The sequence below is a fragment of the Anastrepha obliqua genome, chromosome 2 (assembly GCF_027943255.1).
Source record: "Anastrepha obliqua isolate idAnaObli1 chromosome 2, idAnaObli1_1.0, whole genome shotgun sequence".
In the NCBI taxonomy this organism is placed as follows: domain Eukaryota; kingdom Metazoa; phylum Arthropoda; class Insecta; order Diptera; family Tephritidae; genus Anastrepha; species Anastrepha obliqua.
Genome location: NC_072893.1, coordinates 46,877,566 through 46,899,938, shown reverse-complemented (window position 1 = coordinate 46,899,938; position 22,373 = coordinate 46,877,566). Strand labels below are relative to the sequence as shown.

General features: G+C 40.7%; 1 protein-coding gene across 1 annotated transcript; it reads left to right on the top strand.

The window, feature by feature from the left end:
* The first annotated feature begins 2,830 nt into the window (after positions 1-2,830).
* On the top strand, positions 2,831-4,355 carry LOC129239308 (vitellogenin-1-like). The gene is made up of 3 exons (XM_054874727.1): positions 2,831-3,124; positions 3,197-3,459; positions 3,538-4,355. The coding sequence occupies exons 1-3, from the start codon at positions 2,905-2,907 to the stop codon at positions 4,216-4,218; spliced, it is 1,164 nt and encodes a 387-aa protein (XP_054730702.1). The 5' UTR covers positions 2,831-2,904; the 3' UTR covers positions 4,219-4,355.
* Positions 4,356-22,373: the final 18,018 nt, after the last annotated feature.

The window sequence follows — 22,373 nt, the reverse complement described above, 5'->3', positions numbered from 1 at the left end:
TTGATAACAGAAAATCAACGCTGTTCGCAAATCGTAGTTTGAAGGCATGAAATTCGACATTTTTAAGAGCGGCAAAAATGCATTGTTGTATGAAACGTAACAAACAATGAGCTGAATATTGTTGACAGATGACAGACGAAAAAAACAAGACATTTGGGAAGGTTTAAAAATACTCCTAGCGATATCTATGGACTAATTGCCGAAAGTCTCATTTCATAGGTATATACTTGGCTTCTTGTTCAACTTTACTTTTTATGAAGTTCCTTATGGCGCTTAGATTGGTATCCATAGAAAGATTGAACGAGAAACATTTTTCAGAGGCTTGAAAAAAATCGCATTTGATAATTCCTTCATTTCGAACTAGATCTCCCATTTAGCGGCAGTGTTGTATTAATAGACATCTCCGTAAATTCTTTGTATCAAGATGACAATATCCTCAAGAAATTTCTTTCTTCATTGTAAATATATTTTTACTTATCATTTCATTTGGGATTTAAAATAAGTTCTGGCGACTCAATGGGCATCTCAAGCAATGGGCATACTTCTCACTTTCACAACTCTTCAAGGCTGCTTAATCGACCGTGAAAAATTACGATGTATAAATCTTTGAATTGTTCAGTTTTCTGCTACAGATCAGATTTGTGGACATTAAGAGACAGGAACAAAGACAGCAAATATTTGAAAGAAAAAGCATAAAAAAATTCGGAGCAGTTAAAAGGAACAGCGTTGAATGGTGCTTAAGATGAAACCATGAGCTCGACCAATTAATAAAAGGAGAGAATACTGTGCGTCTCATCAAAGCCCTAAGAAACAGTTGGCTAGGTCATATCGCGAGAATGGAATCAATGAAAAATAATTAACGTTAAAACATTTTCGATGAAAGAAAAAGGTAGAACAAAAACAAGATGGATTGACGAACTGGAGGATGACATGAGAAAACTCAAAGTAAACAACTGGAAGGAATCAATCCAAGCTCAAGTCCTATGGAGAGATTTTGTTCAGCAGACCAAAGTCCAGACAGAGCTGTAGCACCAAACAATGATGGGCATTTCATTCATATGGAAGCACGAACAGGTTTCTCCACTTTACGTATATGAAATATTTCGTGAAGGCAAAAGTTCTGATAATTTTCTCTTACAAGTCCTTGTTTAAACACTACGCAGCAAAAAATCACTATCACTACCAAGGAGGAAAATAGAGACCGGAAAAAATATATGCTGTGATCCCCATGATTTTATTTTGGTATTACTATTACACAGGAGTGTAAGGAGGTATTAGAAATTTGAGGAAGCAACTATCAGCATTCTATAACCTCAATTCCTACTCCCACCTCCTTGTGGGACACCCTGGTAATCTGAGCAACGACAGCTACCAATTCGCGTGGCAGGCATGCTCAGGGCTAAAGAGAGAGCAAGCTTCGGAGACGCGGGGCTACTTTGGCATATACAATTAAAGGCCTCCCGAAATTCGCAGCGTCTGTTTCGGAGCGAGATGTTTGTTCTTCAGGTTAGAAATGGCTTCATACTGTTGTGAATCTGATCATCTGACACGTGAAGCTCACTACATCTTCCTTAGGCTTGTAACTTATGGACGTACTCCATGGTTTTCGAGAAATAGATACGATGAGAATGAATTTTTATCGAATTTCGTGCCTTCAAACTACGATTTGCGGACATCGTTGATTTTCTGTTATCAATTGAAGAAAAACGCTTCTCGATCTCATCAAATGCTTAAAGAAGCTTATGGTGGACATGCACTAAGTAGAGCACAGTGCTTCAGGTGGTTTGAAAAATTCTGAAGTGGTGATTTTAGCGTGGAGAACGAGGACCGTGGCCGGCCACCGAAAAAGTTTGAGGACGCCGAATTGCAAGCATTGTTGGATGAAAATGATGGCAAAACGCAAGAAATGATGGCAGAGCAGTTGGGAGTGACCCAAAAAAACATTTCCAAACGTTTGAAAGACATGGCTATGATTTTAAAGGCCGGAAGAAGGGTGCCGCATGAACTGACAATGTGACAATGCACCGCCACATCGAACAAGCGCGACCCGGGAATTGATGGAGACGTACGATTGGGAACCGCTGGTGCATGCCACTTACTCACCAGACTTGGCGCCTTCCGATTATCATTTGTTTGCATCGATGGGCCACGCACTTTCCGAGCAGCGCTTCAATTCTCACGAAGAAACCAAAAAATTGCTCGATGATTGGTTTGCGGCCAAAGACGGCCAATTTTTTCGACGCGGCATCCACAAATTGCTTGAGAGATGGGAAAAATGTGTCGCTAGTGATGGCTATTATTTAGAAGATTAAATTTGTAACCATTTTTTGTTAATAAACGTTTGAAATTGAAAAAAAGCATGATTTTAAGTTTGCCAGGATCCAGTCCCCAAGTCACAGAAATGTGAAAAATCTACCTGCTACGGCAACATCCGCATTGGATTTCGAGATGTGGAATTTGTGCAGGAGCTAGGCCAAGATTAACCAGAAGCCGCTGGAAACCATCAAATATAACGGAAAGAGCAAAGGTTAAAAACTCAAAATATGTTTCCCATTGAAACTAATAAAAATTAATTAAATAGACTTTTCAAGTGAAAAACTTCAAGTTCGCAAGAGAAAACTTGGAATTCGCACAAATTAATAGCGAAAATTGTAATATAGTTGAAAAAAAAAAAAAAACTATTAGTTTGAATATAGTTGGCTGTTATTTCTATTAAGAGGGTTTTATTTTTATTACCCAATTAAGATAAGCACTCTAGTCTGCTACTTAATGAAAAGCAATAAAAAAAGCTGCTTCCTTGAACAAAATGTATATAAATTGGTAGCAGGCACTCGCTGACGAACACACAGCTGGCGTAAACTGCTTGCATAGCGCAACTTGGAATATTTTTAAATATCCAGCACAATGAAGTTATTTTTCCTAATTTCGCTTTTCTCAATACTACACTACAACTTCGCCTTGGAATTCACAGCAGAGGATTTACTTTATTCATTGGAACAAATTAGCGAAGGCATAATTGAAAGTGCACCTGGACCTTTGCGACCAGACTACGTTTTCAAGATCATTAAAAATATAGTTGAAGGACTACCTAATCAAATTGTAAGCGGCGTTGCAAATACTATTTGTAAGTATCCTTTGACTCGACGAGTATTAAAATAAGATTTCCCAACTAAATTTGTTAGCTTGAAATTATTAGGTTCGGCGGTTATTGCCAAGGGCAAGGACCAAACTCCTGATCAATATGATCCGACACTCGGAGATATAAAATTTCAATTTCGCACATCCTGCGATAAACGAGAATATCCTGTCGCAGATCCATCTGGCTTGGCTGACGATGACGATTTCGATCCTGACAAGAATACAGTTATATTTTCGACCGGCTGGACTACAACTGTGAATAATGAGCGGCAGGACGCGCTTGCCAAGGCATATAATTGTCGCGGTGATACTAATTATCTGGTATTATAATTTGCTAGTTTCGAATGCCACTCTTTTCAAAAATACCTATAACATTTTTATTTAATTAAATTTTTGCAGGCTCTAGATATGGGCAACTACATAAACACACTGTATTTCTGGTCATCAGAGAATACCGACAAAATAGGCAAATATCTTGCCATAGGCATACAACGTTTGGAGTCTATTATAGATATTGGAAAACTACATATAATGGGTCACAGTCTGGGTGCACAAATAATGGGTTCGGCTGCTCGTTATTACCGCGATTTGACTGGGAAAACGTTGCCCTACGTAACTGGTCTTGATCCAGCTTTTCCCTGTTTCAATGAGGGCGAGGAACTCACAGTCATATCTTCTAGTGATGCTGACTTTGTTGATATCATTCACACAAATCCTGGTGGAAGTGGTCAACCCCAAGCATTTGGTGATGTTGACTTCTATGTAGGTGGTAAATTCCCAGTACAAGACGCTTGCAATGATCCACAATGCTCACATGAAATCGTTTGGCAATATTACACTGAGTCGGTTTACCCAAATAATGTAGATGATTTTCTGGCAAAGCGTTGCAACTCTTTGAATAGTTTGCAGGAGGGCAAATGTGTTGGCAGTGATTATCCAATGGGATATGCTGTGCCCCACACGTTGAGAGGCAGATATGTTCTAGAAGTGAATGCTGAGAAGCCCTATGGCAAAAATGCTACTGCGGACTATACTAACCCTGACACCACTGTTTGTGGCAGTTGTGAAGAATTGAAGTGAAAGGCGTATAACAAACAATATTTTTTTTAATTTTTTACTTTAGTATTCATGAAAATATAATTATGTACTATATATATCCACATGCATACATTTTTTATCAAAAATTCAATAAATAACCACACTAGCACTTTTGTCCATTCAATGCAGAAAATTATAGCATAAGCTGATGTTGTCTTTTGGGGATATGGCACACAAAACAATTTGCAAGTGATTTCGGTTTTACAGAGGTTTTATGAAAGGTTTATATTTGAAAGGTTTATATTTGGTTTTATATTGCCTTTAGAAATATTTGTATTTGGTTTTATATTGCCTTTAGATGCTTATAGGGGGTTTTGGAGGGAAATACTTGAGGTCACACCTTATAAACAAAAAGGCGTTTAATAGTATTTTCTGAGAATAGAACAATAATGTTGGCTTCAAGCGATGGGCGATTTAGGAAACTGAAATTTAGAAATAATTTTGCAATGGATTACCTCTAAAAATATAATATTTAGATTAGTTTATATTTCAAATAAGGTAATTCAGATTTATTAAAACAGTTTAAGGAAGCTATAATCAAAAATTTTTATTAACAGGGTTGCCACTATTCTATAAAAATTAATATATAATAAAGAATAAATAATAAGAAAGTAATAGTAAATTTCAAAAAACTGGAAAATTAATAAGTTTCTATCAAAACAGTTTCAGGAAGCTATAAAAAGGTTTTTATAAACAGGGTTGCTACTTTTCTATAAAAATTAATATTAAATAAAGAATAAATAATAAGAAAGTAATACTAAATTTCAAAAAATTGCAAAATTAATAAATTTTAATCGAAATTCAATAACATCTTTTAATAGAGTTGCCACCCGTTATATTTGTTTTTATCAAAAATTTTAATTAATTTAATTTAGGCTATTCTATGCTGTATTAGTAATATACAATACAGACTTATTTTCCTGTAGAGTTGCCACATGTTTAAAAAATATAATCTGGGAATATTGGTATTAAATTGATTAAATTGATATATATTCATGTGACACGCACAAGTGTAAAAGGGTACTATGATTGTGTTCTCGAAATTCAATAAAATTCTAGAATAGAGTTGCCACCCGTTATATTTATTTTTATCAAAAATTGAAGTTAATTTGATTTAGGCTCTTCAATGTGGTAATAGAAATACATAATACAGGCTTATTTTTCGGTAGAGTTGCCACATGTTTAAAAAATATAATACTAGAATATTGGTATCAAAAAAGCTTGAAATTCACATATGTATGTATGTATATTCATATGCACGCATAAGTGCAAAAGGGTACTATGATTGCGTTCCCATAACGGCTGTAAGCGACAGCATAAAATAGTCATGGTTTTATTCGGCGACTGAAGCTTTCTACTGGCAATTTTAAATAAAAAAAGGGCCATGGAAGCATAGCACCAAAATGGATTTTGAGCTTTTTTATTCTTAATTTGGGTTTTTAGAAACTCTACTGAACTTTACCTTTTTTAATTTTTTTTGAGGACAATACATTTATTAGGAATTTGAAGTCAAGGTATCAAGACCAGTAATGGTGCTTAATTGCCCAATGGTGATAGGTTGAGAATGTTTTCAGTTCAGCATTAAAAAAACCGATGGGTTAGTATAAAGTACCCAGTTTTTGTGAGAATGGATCAAAGATTATTATTTTTAGTAATATTATTTGTGGGTATATTTAAGTTAAGTTTTAGAATTTATGCTCAGCTGAGAATGCTGAAAGTGAAATTTTTTAATAATCAACATTATCTGGCTCTAGCGGCTTATCTGGCGTCTTTTATGTCTGTGTATATATTTTTCCTTTCCTCGACTTTAAGAAGTCATCGAGCACAATCAAACGTCACTCAATATGGCTTGCATTGAGTAGAAAGGGAGTTCTCGCTAAGATAATCCGCCTCATCAGAGCCCTTTACGAGAACTCCGAACTGGCAATGCTTCACAACGGCAATATCAGCAACCCATTCACCACCAACGCAGGCGTAAGAAAAGTTTGTCCCCTGTCTTTCCTTTTCTTCGTCATCGTCTTAGATGACATTATGAGTCTATAGATGCTGTACAAAAGAGGCATCGTATGGAGTTTCACCAGACATCTCGAGGACCTGAACTTCGCCGATGTCATTTGTCTCTTCTCTCACAAACTCACTCATATATATGCGAATGCACGCATTGTGGCGCTGGAGGTTAACAGCGCCAAGACGAAGGCTATAAGAGTCAACCACAATGAAGCAAAGCATATAATAGCCTATTTTTTTTTTATGAGGAGGAAGCATCGAAGGCCTTAGCCCGTCAGTGTTTGACTTTAACCCGAACTTAACCTCCTACCGTCAAAGTACCGATGCCCCCGTATCTACTTCCCGTATTTCGTCGGGAGGCGGCTTGAGCGTTGCACTCAACGTCAGTTACTGTTCTGATGCAAAATGTCACGAGCTGCATCTGCCTATTACCACCAATGTTAAGTCATATCTGAAGAAAACCCCCCCTGTCTTATCTATACGCACCTCCCTCCATTTCCCTGTTCGTTACCATAGAAAAGTTAGTTTCTAATAGTGGTATCGTCAGTTTACCTGCGTTTTCATCTGTGTATAGGTTTGCTGCTTTACGATCTTATTTGGCGTTCGCGCATCCTCCTTGCCTGCTCACTATGTCGGAGTTGCTGCATTATTTCAGCAGCCATGTGCTGGGCTTTGCTGCAGTTGTTTTGGCTCTTCAACATCAGTGGCATTAAATTCTCGGGCATGATGCTGCTGCCAAGGCTGTCTTTCATACTCTTCTGAAGCGAGAACACGTGAGAAGCACATGTGCTGCGTCCTTCTCAACTGCTGGTGTGCTCTGCTCGCAGTATGGACTTCCTTCATGTGGAAAGCGGTGAAGGTACGCTTTAAAGCAGCCATAACCACTTAGGATTTGGCAGAGATAGCAGTGTACTTCTCCGTGCTTTCTCTGGAGCCTAGCTTCAACTTTGGGGATGAGACGGTGGGCCCACCTGCCTTTATTTGCACTGTCCCATTGCGTCTGCCACTGGTCAATGCAGCGGTGGTTTATTAATTTTCTCAGTACCAGCTGGTCGCATTGGGCTTGTTGTTCCTTATACGTCTCATTTCGCACATCTCCTGCGCTATCAAGTCGAGTGGGCATAGACCAGGTATGATGAGCGCCGCATCCTCAGAGACTGTCCTGAAGGCAGAGCAGACTTTAAGAGCCTACAAGCGGTACGTGGAGTTGCTGCTTCGTACGTATGAAGCGTGTTGGAATGCATCGCGCCATATAAGAAGATAGACCTCACTACTCCAGCCAGGACCTGTCTTGCCTGTTGTCTTGGTCCTCCAATGTTCGCCATTATTCTAGCCAGGGCTGCTGTTGCAGTCGCAGATTTGTTGCTAGCGTAATCCAAGTGGTCTCGGAAGCTAGTTCGGTGGTCTACTAAGACGCCTAAGTATTTTACGTATGGCTTTGACTCGATAATGCTGTCCCCAACTCTAATCTTGACCTTTCCAACTCTCTTTCGGCTGCTGATAAGTACAGGCTTCTGTTTTATGCGTAGCTAGCTTTAAACCGTTCGCGCCTAGCCATCTCTGAGCCGCGCCTATAGCTTATTACGCGACATTTACAATTTCCGCGAGCGTTTTCGCGGTTACAACGATTGATATATCGTCCGCGAAGCCAACAAATGATGCTCTCTCGTGTACCTTTAGCCGCAAAATGCTGTCGTACATTATGTCCCACAGGAGACACCATCGCTTGCCTTCAATTGCCTTTTCCGCAATTACTTTTACGGCCTCTATTGCGTCTGTGGTAGATCGCTTCCTCCTAAAGCCAAACTGGTAGCTTAACAGCTGTCCATCTACATATGTTTCCAGCCGGTTTTTAATCACAAGCTCAAATAACTTACTAATGGAGCCCAGCAGGGAGAGCAAGCACCTGGTTTTTTTGGTACAAGTACCAATTTTTTTAGTTTCCAGATATTTGGAAAGACGCCTTCTTGCAGGTACGCATTAAATACTCTCCCAAACAAGCACGGGTTTGGCGACACTGTTTTTTTTCAACGCAATGTTTGGAATCGCATCTGGCCCTGGCGCTTTTCGAGGCGATAATTTGCTACTTAGTTTGAGCACTTCGGCTGCATTTACCGCCGGGATGTTGGTGGCTGGTTCGCTACTTAGCGTTCTAACAAAGTCAAGCTGTGAAGGGAACAGTTCTCCTACAATCTGGTTCAAGAGAGTTGGGCATGTTGGTTGTACCATCTGCTTCATCTTGCTCCGCACTATTTTATAGGCCGAGCCCCATGGGTTATTATTGATGTCGTCACATAGCTCTTTGAACATATTGCGCTTGCTATTGCGAATTGCCAGTTTAAATGCTTTACGTTTAGTTTTGTAGCTGAGCCTGAGTTCTACGATGTTGGTTGCATTCCGTCAGCGCTGACATAGCCTTCTGGCCCGCTTGCATTGTGCTCGTCGTTCCACCAGTGTGCTGGCTTACGTGTTTGGCGTCTTCCTTGTCGGACCATAGCGATATCGCATGTTTTGGTGAGGGCTGACATTATCCCCGATGCCATAGTTTCAACCGTAAATATTACCTCGGTGTCGTCGAAGGCTATCTCAAAGAGCTTCTCGTCGAAGCTTTTCGTTTTTCTCCCATTCTGCCGTTTGTAGGGTATCGTGCCTACTTGAGCTTTTTCGATGGCAATGGCTATTGCTTGCCTATGATCGCTATGTGTGTAGCAGTCGCTGATGTACCATCTTGTAGCTCTATTTAGTGCCCTGTTTATGAACGCAAGGTCTATGATGGAACCAGTACCATTTTTGCTAAATATGTTCTCTGTGCTACTGTTGAGTAGAACGAAATCAAGCGCCGCTAGTGCATTTAAAAGCTCCCTACCCTTCGGGTTCGTTCTTTTACATCCCCACTCTGCTGCCCACGCATTGAGGTCACCTGCTATGAGTGCCGCGCTTTTTTGGTTAGCGTCATTAACCAGTTCATCCATGATGCTGGCAAAAGTACTGGGCGATATGTAGCAGCTGTATATGTGTATGATATTTATTTTGGCACGCATATAGCCAGTTGTTGCAACTGGTTTCCCCAGATGAGTTGGGTTACTCCCGCAGCTCCATATAGCACACTTGCCATTTGCGTTGCTGGCCCATGACGCCTTATGCCTGTTTTTATACTGCTCTTCGAGTATAGCAATGTCGATGCCCAGCTCGTATACCGTTTGGGTAAGCAGGCGCAGTGGTTGAGGTTAATATGCAAGACCTTCATACTGCCTTCTGTTGGCCTGCTCTCTGGAATGCGGGGCATGTTCGCCCTCCCGACATATGGTTAGTGTCACTTTCGCCGCGCTGTAGGCGTAGCGCGCACCTCGGCGTATTTACGCAGTTTTTAGCCTTATGGTCTTGCCCTCCACATCTGAAGCACTGAGTAGTGCGGTCATCTTCGCTCTTGCAGTTCCTTGCCAGATGGCCAAAATCGTGGCATTTTTAGCACCCTGTTATAGCTGCCTTTTCTCTAATACGGCAGTTAACGCAGCCGATACGTATTTTGGATACGCTTAGCAATTTTTGTGCGGACGCCGATGGTAGGCTGATGGTGCATGTCTGCGTGCCACCGTATGCTGTGTACATTGCTTGAATGACCGATAGCGCAACTTTTCTGTCAGGGAGGCTATTTCTTATCGCCTTTAACACTTCTTCTCTGAACGTCACTTCATCGATATCTTTTATTTGTAGGGCTGTTTCTTGTGTTAGGGAGCGAACCTGTGCACTTTCGCCGAGGACAGCTTCTATTGCTGTCTTGAGCTTCTCAGTAGCTGGATCCGCTTGCCGCTTTAGTTCGAATAATAATTCGTCCTTCGCCGTCTTTTTAATTCCCTTTACTATACGGCTCAGTTCCTTGAGCTCTGGTTGCGATTTAATTTTTTTTAGCATTTCCGCATATGTAAGTTTACCGACTTTCTTCAGGACCAATGCGTCAGGGTTCATTGGTATTTTTTGCGTGGTTTTGGTCTTACGTTTGACCACTGTTGACCAGCCTTCACGTGATTGGGAGCGCATTCATGTCTACTGCTGCCACGCTTTGTTTCTTTACAGCAACCATCTCTTTTGGTTGGTTGGATTAGTGTTGTTGTTCTTTGGGCCTCGCCTCTACTGGTCTTCGCGGCGATTCTAAGCGGATGCACTTTGTATTTGCTGCGGCAGCCGTGCGGGCTCTCCTTGCTTGCTTTTTGCGATCGTTCTCCATTGTGTCGGTTTGTGTGCTTTGATTGGCGCGCACAGTGGGTTAGATATGCTGTGCATGTCTAATGCAGTGCTGTCCATCCCATACATCAATTGATGACACGTATTCTTACTCTCCATCGTTCAGTCGTTAGCAAACCAGCAACGAATAAACACTACGTTTGTCCGCGACGCTTAATGTATGCAATACAATGCCCTGTGAGAACTTTTATATGCTAGAAAATGCCTTTGGCGACTTGCAATGCCTTTTATGTTACAAGTCGTTCAAAGGAAGCTATAGATGTAATATCAAAAGGCATTTCGATTCCTCCCACAAAAATTTTCTACTCCAATCCAATATTTATTTATTTTGGTTTAAATTTCCCACTGGGCTGCTCTCAATCTCTCGTTCTCACTTATACACTCACATTTTTCATTTTGAACAGCACTGGTCTAATGCTTTCTGATGCTGCCTCTCTATTGCACTCATCAGGTCTTTCATTGGAATGTTGATATGCCTCTGCACTTCCATCATCCTAATGAGCTCCTTTGTTTTTTCTCCCATCACACGTAGCGGCTCCCCGTCTCATTCTCGCTTTGTCGCTTGCTCCCTTTCCTCTTCCTTCTGCTGTTGTGTGTCGCTTTTTTCCATGTCTGGAGTTCTATGCTCGCATTGGTGCTTTTCAGTGCGCTCTTGCTCAGGAGTGAGTATTTGTTTTCTCACAGGTGGGCGAGCGATTCTCGCTCGTCTCAGAAAAGGATTGATCGTATCGCTCTTTTCCTTCGATTCTCCGCATAAGCCCGGAGACTCATTCGGTATGTTGTTGGGTGGTTTGCTTATACCTGTGGGAGTCAGATGTCATTCACCTCTCACCGTAGCTGTCTGAGCATATGTGCAGATGATAATCAGCTATTCTCTCTCTTCCCACCAACACTTTGCACTGTTCGCTAAATAATTTCTTGATTTATATATATATATATATATATATATATATGTATGTGTATGTATACTTTTTCTTTTATTACTTTTTTTTGTGTGATTAGTAAAAAAAATGAAAGTTGCGCAGTTGTCTGAGCAGATGTGCTTATACTAAGCAACTGTTCTCTCTCTCTCTCAGTAACAACACTTTTCACCGTTTGCTTAATAATTTCTCAGTTTTTTTTCTTTCTTTTTTTATTTTTAAAAATTTTCTTTTTTGCCTTTTTCACTCTTTTGGAGTTTGATAAAAAATGGCTATATTTACCTCTGGTTGGTTAGGTACACCTGTCAGAGGCAATCACTGGTCACTGCCCTAGCTCCTGGGAGCACACTTTTTTATCACTACCGTGGGACTTTTTCCCAGACTTATCGTCCCTTTTGTCAGAGCACTTGCAGAACACGTCTTTCACTGTTGACGTCTTTCTCACGGGTGCCCGGTGGCATTTGTCGAAAGATTCTGCTACCTCGGCTGCACTATCGCGACAGAGCAGATGAGGATGTCAAATGCAAGTTAAAAAACGCAGGGACGGTGTTCGAGCGAATGCATATAGAAGGGCGAGTTCACAAATATCCAGGCTCTCTAAACTGCGAATATTCAGTTCAGGCTACTCAGCAATGAGCCGCTGTGGAGATCAACGAATGAAGAACCCATCCTATGGCAAATCAAATACAGAAAGTGATGATGGATAGGTCATACGCTTGGAAAATCATCAGATAGCATCACGAGAATGTCACTAGATTGGAACCCGCAAGAGAGCAGAGGTCGCGGTCGACCACAGATTACTTGGGGAAGGTCGATGTTGCGTGGGCTAGCAGATAAAAGAAATATTTTTCCTTTAACTCCTATTGAAGCATAGGGCGTCAACTATGTCTCTTTGCCAACGGACCCACTTTTGAGCTATATATCCCAGTTCGTTCCATGCAAGACCAAGAGAGTTCCTTTCAGCTTGTTTTGAGCGTCTCCAGGTCGTACGTGGCCAACTCAGTCTTAGGTCAACTTCTTGGAAGGGATTTGAGTAACAACATTGCCATCACTTTTTCTAGGCGTATGCCGTATCTACTGCCACTTCCTTTTTTAATTTCAGGTGCCACATGGAACTGGTTAGCTTTTTCCACCAGGTTCGCAATAGATAATGTATGGGGCCTAAAAAACCAATATTTTTAGTTTGAATATTCGTATTGAATAGCAAATATTGAAATGACGTTCGTGATTTTTATATTCTTCTGAACCATTAAATTCCTTTTATTAGTTGAATTTGATCTTATTTCTTCTTTCTTTCTTCTTTTATCGGCGGCTTTAATGACCTTTGAAAAACGTACATCCACAGCCACCTCGAGCAGTTGGAATTTAGGATTCAAGATAATTAGATAGTTCCTAGAAGGATCCGAATTTGTTCCTGTATTAAATCCAGTGATAACATGCAAAAAGTTAACTTTAAATAATGGAAGAGGCATTGAATTCGGATTTTGTATTGGCTAATAAAACAAAATAATCTGCCTTTCCTACAGGGTATTTACTATGTGAAACAAATCTACGTTTATTTAGCCTTTCGGGGTATAATATTTGACAAACGTGCCAATTAAGTTTTCGTGTGTATATACATATGTATGTATGTATGTACAAGTGAAGTACCCCTATAGCAATTATTCTGTATTACGTAGTCCTTTTATTGCTATTTCCAAATAATTTACTTGAGATTGAGTTAGAATGGTATGACATGAAGTTTAGCCAAATTCAAATCGTTGTTTGATAGAAACATAAAAGACATTTTGAAAATTTATTGAGTGGATAACAGGGAAATAAAAACTGATAGCAGCTGAAAGCAAAAAAAAAAAAACAAAAAAGTGTTTGATATAGGTAGTTAACTAAAATACGCACATAAAAATATACTGAGAAAGTAAAGGGTGGTTAAGTTTTAAGGGCCGGTGTTAATTTTGAATAAAATATAATTTTTTTAAGAAATTCTTGTCATTTCTCCTTATTATGATAATATTGGTATAACTCAATTACGTATGAAATAAAATATTGGCCAAATGGTCGCCGCGGCCTCGGCGGCACACCTCCATCCGATGGTCCAAATTTTCGATGACGCTGAGGCATAATTGAGGTTCTATGCCGTTAATGCGTCAAATTATCTCATCCAAAAGTTTGAGCAAGGCGGGTCTGTAGGAGATGTGAAAATACTGCTGCTCTTCGCGATAGTGTGGTTGAAGACCCGCCCATCTCAACTCGTCGTCGTGCCCAACAATTGCACCTCTCACGCTCGTCGTTGATGAACATTATGCATAAAGACTTGCATTTACACGCTTACAAGGTGCAATTGACTCAAGAACTAAAGCCTCTTGACCATTTCAAGCATCGTCAATGGTCAGAATGGTGGCAGGAAAGGCAAAACAGTGAATGACCAATTTTCGAAGAAAGTCATCTTCAGTGATGAGGCATATTTTCACCTCAGTGGATTCGTCAATAAGCAGAATTCCCGCATTTGGGCGAATGAAAATCCAAGAGTTATTGCCGAAAAACCAATGTACCCACAAAGAGTGACTGTTTGGTGTGATTTATGGGCCGGCGGCATCATTGGGCCGTATTTTTTCCAAAATGACGCCGGTCAGGCAGTTACTGTGAATAATGTTCGCTATCGTGAGATGATAACGAACTTTTTATGGCACGAATTGGACGATATGGATGTGGACGATATGTGGTTTCAACAGGGCGGTACCGCTTGTCACACAGCTAACGTAACAATGGCTCTTTTGCGCGAATTTGATGGCCGAATAATCTCACGTCGCGGCGATATCAATTGGCCGCCAAGATCATGTGATCGGACACCGTTGGACTTCTTTCTTTGGGGTTATTTGAAGAAAAGGTGTACGCCCGTCGATAAGCCAGCAACAATTCAAGAGCTAAAGGATGAGATAATTCAGCACATTAACGGCATAGAACCTCAATTATGCCTCAGCGTCACCGAAAATTTGAATACCTTGAATTTGAATAATTTTTACAGATTCATCAGCATTTGAAGTAGAAATGATACAGACCGTGGAGCAACTTTTTGCATTGTACTTTGCATCACTTGATTTTTTATCTACTAATTTTTGTAAAGAAAAATTAAAATAAATTTTTTGCTAAAGATTAAGTACTAATAAACAATGGGAGGGAGGTTGAATTAGTATTAAAGGTGACACACAGATGGCGCTATTTATCACTTTATCGCGTTGGCAATACTGAATATATATTCATGACAAAGCCTCATCCCTAGGCTTTGTTTATCAGTATCTGTCATTTCGCTGAAGTATAAACAACGCAGTGTTTTCGTGCTCCGAGTATGTCAACTTTCGTGCCGTCGAAACGCAATTTGCGGGAAGCTTTGCTTTTCTGCTTCAATTTGAAAAAAAAATACAGCCCAAGCCCGTGAATTGCTGCAGGAGGCCTACCCAGACCATACTCCGTCGATTTCAACATGTGAGTACTGGTTTCGACGATTCAAAAGTGGCGATTTTCACACCGAAGACAAGGAGCGTCTTGGCCAGCCCAAAAAGTTCGAGGACGCGGAATTGGGGGAATTGGTAAACGAGGACTCGTGCCAAACCTAAGAAGAGCTTGCTGAATCATTGGGCGTTGATAAATCAACCGTTTGCAAGCGTCTAAAAGCGATGGGAATGATCCAAAAGCAAGGGCATTGGGTCCCGTACGAGTTGAAGCTGCGCGACGTCGAACGGCGATTTTTTACGTGCGAATTGCTGATCGAGCGACAAAATCGGAAGGGTTTTTTGCATCGGGTGGTGACTGGCGACGAAAAATGGATCCACTACGATAACCCAAAACGCAAAAAATCATGGGGTTTGCCCGGCCACGCATCAACGTCGACGGCCAAGCAGAATATTCACGGCAAGAAAATCATGCTCTGCATTTGGTGGGATCAGGTCGGCGTCGTATATTTTGAGCTGCTCCAACCGGGCGAAACAATCGCGGGGGATCGTTACCGACTGCAATTGATGCGTTTAAGCCGGGCATTGAAAGAAAAACGGCCGGAAACGGTAAAAAGGCACGACAAGGTTATTTTGCAACATGACAACGCTCGGCCGCATGTTGCTCAACCTGTCAAAAAATACCTTGGAACGCTTGGCTGGGAAGTGTTACCCCACGCGCCGTATAGTCCAGACATAGCTCCCTCCGATTATCATTTGTTCCGGCATATGAGTCTCGATTTGGCGGACCAGCGGTTCTCCTCGTACGAGGCTACCAAAATATGGGTTGAGTCATGGATAGCCAAGCAGCAGCCAGAATTTTGGAGAAACGGCATCCGGAAATTGCCCGAAAGATGGGCGAAAGTTGTAGCTAGCGATGGCCAATACTTCGAATAAAATATTTTGTACCGTTTTTTCACAATAAAGCCCCAAATCTTCGAAAAAAACCTTTAAAACTAATTCAACCTCCAATATAAAATTTTTTATATTTATTTCTGTTACGTATGTTACCTCTTAAATTCACAATAGGCGCTATGCAAGTGGACTACTTCAAAACACATAACTATTGAACTCCGTCTGGTATGGCTCTGAACCGAATCGGTCTATGCATGACTACAAGTCGAAGCCGCTCGGTTATCTCGGCGTCGAACTCAAAGTTAGTGTATGTTGTACATAATTTTCAATTTTGACAAAAACAAAAACTTACATTGGAAAATAATCAGTACTGAATTTTTTATTTTGCGCCCTAAATTTTAATTTGACCTCCAAAATCGCGAACCATAATTTTAATAGCGCACTTAAACTATCCCATTGTTATAAGTGGAGCTGTAAATGTACGTACATCGGTTCTATTGGAGTAGAATTTAAACCGAACAAAAATCAATATTAAAGCCGCGCCTACTTATGCCCTTATTATGCGCACGCTGCGTGAACAATGCTTCATTATGAAGTCAGGAGCAATTAGCAAATGCACTGCCTACAAACGACTGCAAAGGCAAATACACCTCCGCGTAGGTAATAACAGAAATAAGCAGAATACAATTAGGAATTTTGGGTGTTGCAGGTCCATCAGTGTACTCGTGTAGGTATGCGCATGCGAGCACCAATGTTTTCACATGTAAGTGCATGTCTACTCTGTGAATTTTGAGTGCAACCAATACATGAAAACACACACATCCCCATGGTTATTTACATTCTGCTTTGCAGCACGAATTTTTTAAATTTTTATAGCCACGAAAATTTGATGCACGAAATCGATGTAAAATATGGTCACAATTTTGAATGCAAATATTTGCGTACAAGCCTATAATTCAGCGCATGTACGTAAGTGTGCTTCAATTTATTACACAGTGAGCGAAATCTGCTTAGCCGCGATTACGAAACGAGAAGAAAAACTGTTTAAGTGGCCACTCATAATTTATTTTTTATGAAGCGTTTGAGTAAATAATCAGCAGTGGTATTTGTACTCACTTAGTCCAAACAAGAACAATTTGAAGCCTTTCATATACAGAGTGGCGTAAGACAGGGCGACACACTTTCATCAACAATTTTAAAATTAAAGCAATAGATGAGCTGAACGATGCCGAAAGAATATATCCAGTTCTTGAATGAATATAACAACTCAATTATGTACACACGCCGATGATATAGGGATAGTCAGCATACCTAAAAGATCACTAGTGTCAAACTTTTCCGAAATCGAAGCAGCGAGGGCAATAATTGGAGTAAAGATTAACAACAAAAAAAACCAGATGCATGCAGCTCTCTAGACTGAAAAACAAACAGACACCAAGAGAGCTTGATGTTGGAAAACACGAATTTGAAATAGTTCGCATACCTAGGCTGCAAACTGAAGACAGATAATTGGATGAGTCTTGCTATAGAAGTACGAATTCAGCTAATAAAGCGTACGCATCACTTACAAAACTTTTAAAGGCCCTCGCCTCATGTGAAATGGTGTTGTTTGGGTGTTTCTTCTCAAGCGTGTAAAACGGAAAGGAAAAAAGGCTTTTTACTTTTGTTGTCAGTATTTTGAGTATTTTATTTTTGGTCCAAACTTTATTTTTGGCCATACGAGGTTCGTTCAAAAAGTTGTCAGCCTTCAAAAAATGATCTTCATATGAAAAATGAACACAGATATAGCCGGTCCTACTTAATTGATTTTGATGAAATAAAATTTAAATGACGTAGAATTCATGTCGTTATCATGTGAACTACGATCATTTGGAAAAAAATGTTTAGTACTTTTTTCGGACCTTTAAAGTCAAAAACAGGGTCAAGAAAAGGTTTTTCATCTTTGAACTTTCGCCATTTTGTCAATTTTTTTTAATATCTTATTTCGCACGATAACAACATTCCTACTGAACAAGAACCTTTTTGTCATTTTGATTTCAGATACTTGTGAGTCCTGGATTCTGTGTCGTCGGCGACATACCTTTTTTGGAAGACCATTTTTGGAGGCTGACAACTTTTTGAACGAACCTCGTATGAAAAAAAAAAATTTTGTGTTTAAACAATAGATTAGAAAATAAAATACTGGAAGTAAAAAAAAAATTTCGTTTCCGTTTTACGCTCCTTTAAAGAAAAACCCAAAAAACACCATTTCAAAAGAGGCGAGGACCTTAACAGACCCACCAAGCTGACACTACAAGCATGTTACATAAAACCGTAGTTTGACCGATGCTGTTCTATGGAGCTAAAACATACACGTTGAGTGAAAAAGATAAGACAAAACTGCAAAGATCTCAGAGCGGCGCATAGGATGGAATGATGAACTGGACGAACTTATTAATGACGAAAATATAGTACAATACGTTTCATTAAAGTTCATCAAATACAGTGCCTAGGCCACTTTATGAGAATCAAGAGCCCAAAGGAAAATTCTGGAGGCGAATGCATACACAAATAAAGCAGGAGGAAGACTAATATGCGATATCTGGAAATTACATCTACATTTTCACTGACAGCCAGGCGGCGCTAAAATCCCTCACAAAACAGTCGAGAACCTCCAAGGTAGCCATGAAATGCCGCACATCTCTTAACGAGATGGCTGAGTCATTTCGTTCAAGGATAATATGGGTTCCTAGCCATCGCGACATTAGGGGGAACTCTAGAGGAGATGAACAGCGAGACTTTGTACCAAATTCACCGCTGAGTGCATAGACAATGATCTAGGTATACCCTCACAAACATGTAAGCTACTCATCCTTGAAGAAATCGTAAGGAAAGCAAACGAAAGATGACGTGATGAATCCACCTGCAAAATCGGCCATCAACTCTGGCCGACTCTTAAACGCACAGAATCTCTGCCAAGCCAAATTAAACACAGTCTTAGCACATTGATTTCAGTCATAACGGAGCACTGCCTAATAGGTAGACACGCCCAAAGGATGGGTGTGCAAACACCTGCCTTCTGTAGAAGTTTTCTTGATGAGGAAGGGACAATTTCGCTCCTACTGTGCCACTGTCCTGCTCTATCCAGACGCAGGTTTACTATTCTGGGTAAACAATTTTTTAATGAGTTGGAAGATCTCAGTTCTGCAGAAATAGGAGATATTCTAAAATTTTTGAAAAATACACACTGGTTTTAGGAGAAATAGTGAAAGCTCCGTACGCGGCATCACAATGGGTTTTGCGCCTGAGTGTGTCCCACAGAACAACGGCTTCAACCTAACATAACCTAAGACCAAGATCGAGATGGATAAATGAAGTGAAGGAACAGCTTAAAATTTGAACTACTCAGCAGACCAAAGCTCACAAGAAGCTGTAGCGCCGAACGATGACAATGGTGATCCGTCCTTTTTGATTTTTTTTGTGAATATATTTTGCAGTTAAGCTTACTTTGCTATTTTATGTGATTATTTTCAAGTCTGACTCAATAATGGCAATAAAAAAGTTTTTAAAGGATGTTGAAAAGGGCCAAATTAAAATTTTTAAGGAGAAAAGTGTTTCGAATAAATAGATTAAAACAGTTAAACCAATCGATCGGAAAAGGTTGTGAATTTTTTTTTTAAGCTAGTGGAGAAATATGGCATTTCTGCCAAAAAATGTAAGGTGAATACAAAACTATCCCAACTACTAATGCAATGTTATTAAAGAAGAAGCCTCTAAAAATCGACTTAGTGCATCACATATTATGAAAAATATACAACTTTCAATAGGGAAACGAAGAGTTCAACAAATTTGATCTGGAATCGAAAATATAAAGTGGAGCAAACATTTCGAAATACCCCAACATACTCAATCACATAAAGTGGCCAGACTGAAATGTGCAAAGAAGCACATGGGCTAGCCTGAAAGCCAGTGCAATATTATTTTTTCAAACGAAACATTTATACTTTTGTTGGATCTGATGGGTTTAGCTATTACTGGAACGATCCTTGCCAAAATAAATAATCAACAAAAAAGATTCGGTATTTCAGAGGCGGTTCTATTACCATTAAAAGCTACCTTTCCTACCATCAAACGCTTAAATTATGCTTCATTAACACAAAATGTAGGTAGGTAGGTAAAATGGTTTAAGTGCACCTGGCACTCCTTAAGTAGCACTAAAGCGCCGTTTTGATACCAGTATGGGACCTCCAACAGGCAGATATCTACATCCAACCAGAGCTGTTGATATAATGGAGAAGATTCATTGGGTTTAGGTTGGCGCACTGCCCCAGGTTGTCGAAGAAAGGAGCTCCCAGTGACCTTAGTCTTCTAGCTGCCAAACCCGAACATTTACAGAGAAAATGCTCTACAGTCTCCTACTCTGGAAGGTCCCCACAGCTTCAGCAATGGGGGTTAAATGGTAACCCTAGCTTTTCCGTGTGTGTGCCGATCGTCCAGTGACCGGTAAACACAGCTACGAGTTTGGAAATTGAATGACGAGGAGTCCAAAGAACTTCCTGAGTCCTTCGTATATTGTATTGAGGCCAAAGGGTTTTCGAAATAGCACATGAAGAAATGGAGCTCCATCTTTTCGGCGCTTTCCTGAGAAATAATATGTGCGTTCTCCTCTAACAACTGTCAAGTGGATGCCGATGACCGGGTAGGAGGTCTCTGAGGTCAATTCAGTACGATTTTTGGCAAGCTCATCAGTAATTTCATTTCCCTCTATGTTCCTATGTCCTGGAACCCAGATCAGAGAAATGTTACCTGCACACCCAAAAGATTTGATCTCTTCTTTACAGGAGTTTACTAATTTCGTTCTGCACCATGGCGTCGTCAGAGCCTTAATCGCGGCTTGACTATCGGAGAAAATGTTAATATCTCCCTCGCTCCCGCGTTCCTTAAGCATTTTGCAAGCCTACTAGCAGTATTCGGCTGTTTAAAGGAGATAGATAAATTGACTTATTTAGGAAAAACCCCCGCTCCGACTCCCATTCCATCTTGGGACCGTCAGTGAAGACAGAGGTGCAAGCTTCGATGTAGATTTTCCGCTCGATCCAATCCTACCTATTTGGAAAGACTGCTCTAGCACGACCCTCAAACTCTAATTTGCGGATAGAGAGATCTGTTCGAAGTTCCGAGAAATACGGTGTTAAATGCCCGAAAATGCTACCATGGCCCTTGACAGAGTCGGTACAATACCTCCTCTGTGAATGTCCTGCATTTCACGGAAGCCGTGCCAAATATCTTGGCTGTTATTTCTGTGAGGAGCTATGAATTTCTCACTGGAGGGACTAGTTGTTTTCTTAAAATATCTAAGTGGTGTAAGCAACTTGGTTAGGAGATGGAAATCAAATGCAGTTATCACAATGGGCCTTAGGGCCACCGAGCGCCTGGTGATAGACAAGCAACCTATCCTCCTTATATTATATAATATTATATAATTATAATTATATAATATTATATAAAAAAGTCTTGCGGTATTCCCGCAAGCTTGTCTTTGCAAGCGCGTAGTTCTAGTTGTATTCGTCGCATCGGTTCACGCTAGAGCTTTTTGGAAAGCTCTTTTCACGTGCTAACACGTGTTTGATTAATTGTTGTTTGCTTTTAGCCGTTCGTGAGTTACATTACTACTACGATAAAGGCAAAAATGCATCTCATGCTGCCAATAAAATTTGTGCAGTTTATGGACCCGATACAGTTTCCATTTCCACCGCACAACGATGGTTTCAACGTTTTCGTTCTGGTGCAGAGGTGATCGAAGATGCGCCACCGTCCGGAAGGCCTGTCGTCGAAAATTGCGATAAAGTCGCTGAATTGATCGAAAGAGACCGGCATAGTAGCAGCCGTAGCATCGGCCAAGAGCTGGATATGAGTCATCAAACCGTTATAAACCATTGGAAGAAGCTTGGATTCAAAAAGAAGCTCGATGTATGGGTACCACACGACTTGACGCAAAAAAACATTTTTGCCCGTATGGATGCATGCGAATCGCTTCTGAATCGCAACAAAATCGACCCGTTTTTGAAGCGTATGGTGACTGGCGATGAAAAGTGGGTCACTTACGACAACGTGAAGCGCAAACGGTCGTGGTCGAAAAGCGGTGAAGCTGCCCAGATGGTGGCCAAGCCTGGATTGACGGCCAGGAAGGTTTTTCTGTGTGTTTGGTGGGATTGGCAGGGAATCATCCACTATGAGCTGCTCCCCTATGGCCAAACGCTCAATTCGGACCTGTACTGCCAACAACTGGACCGCTTGAATGCAGCACTCATGCAGAAGAGGCCATCTTTGATCAACAGAGGCTGAACTGTCTTCCATCAGGACAACGCCAGGCCACACACATCTTTGGTGACGCGCCAGAAGATCCGGGAGCTCGGATGGGAGTTTCTTTTGCATCCACCGTATAGTCCGGATCTCGCACCAAGTGATTACCACCTATTTCTGTCCATGGCGAACGAGCTTGGTAGTCGGAAGTTGTCCACAAGAGAGTCCTGTGAAAATTGGCTCTCCGAGTTTTTTGACAATAGGGAAGCGAGCTTCTATAAGAGGGGCATTATGAAGTTGGCATCTCGTTGGGAACTCGTCATCGAACAAAACGGCGCATATTTGA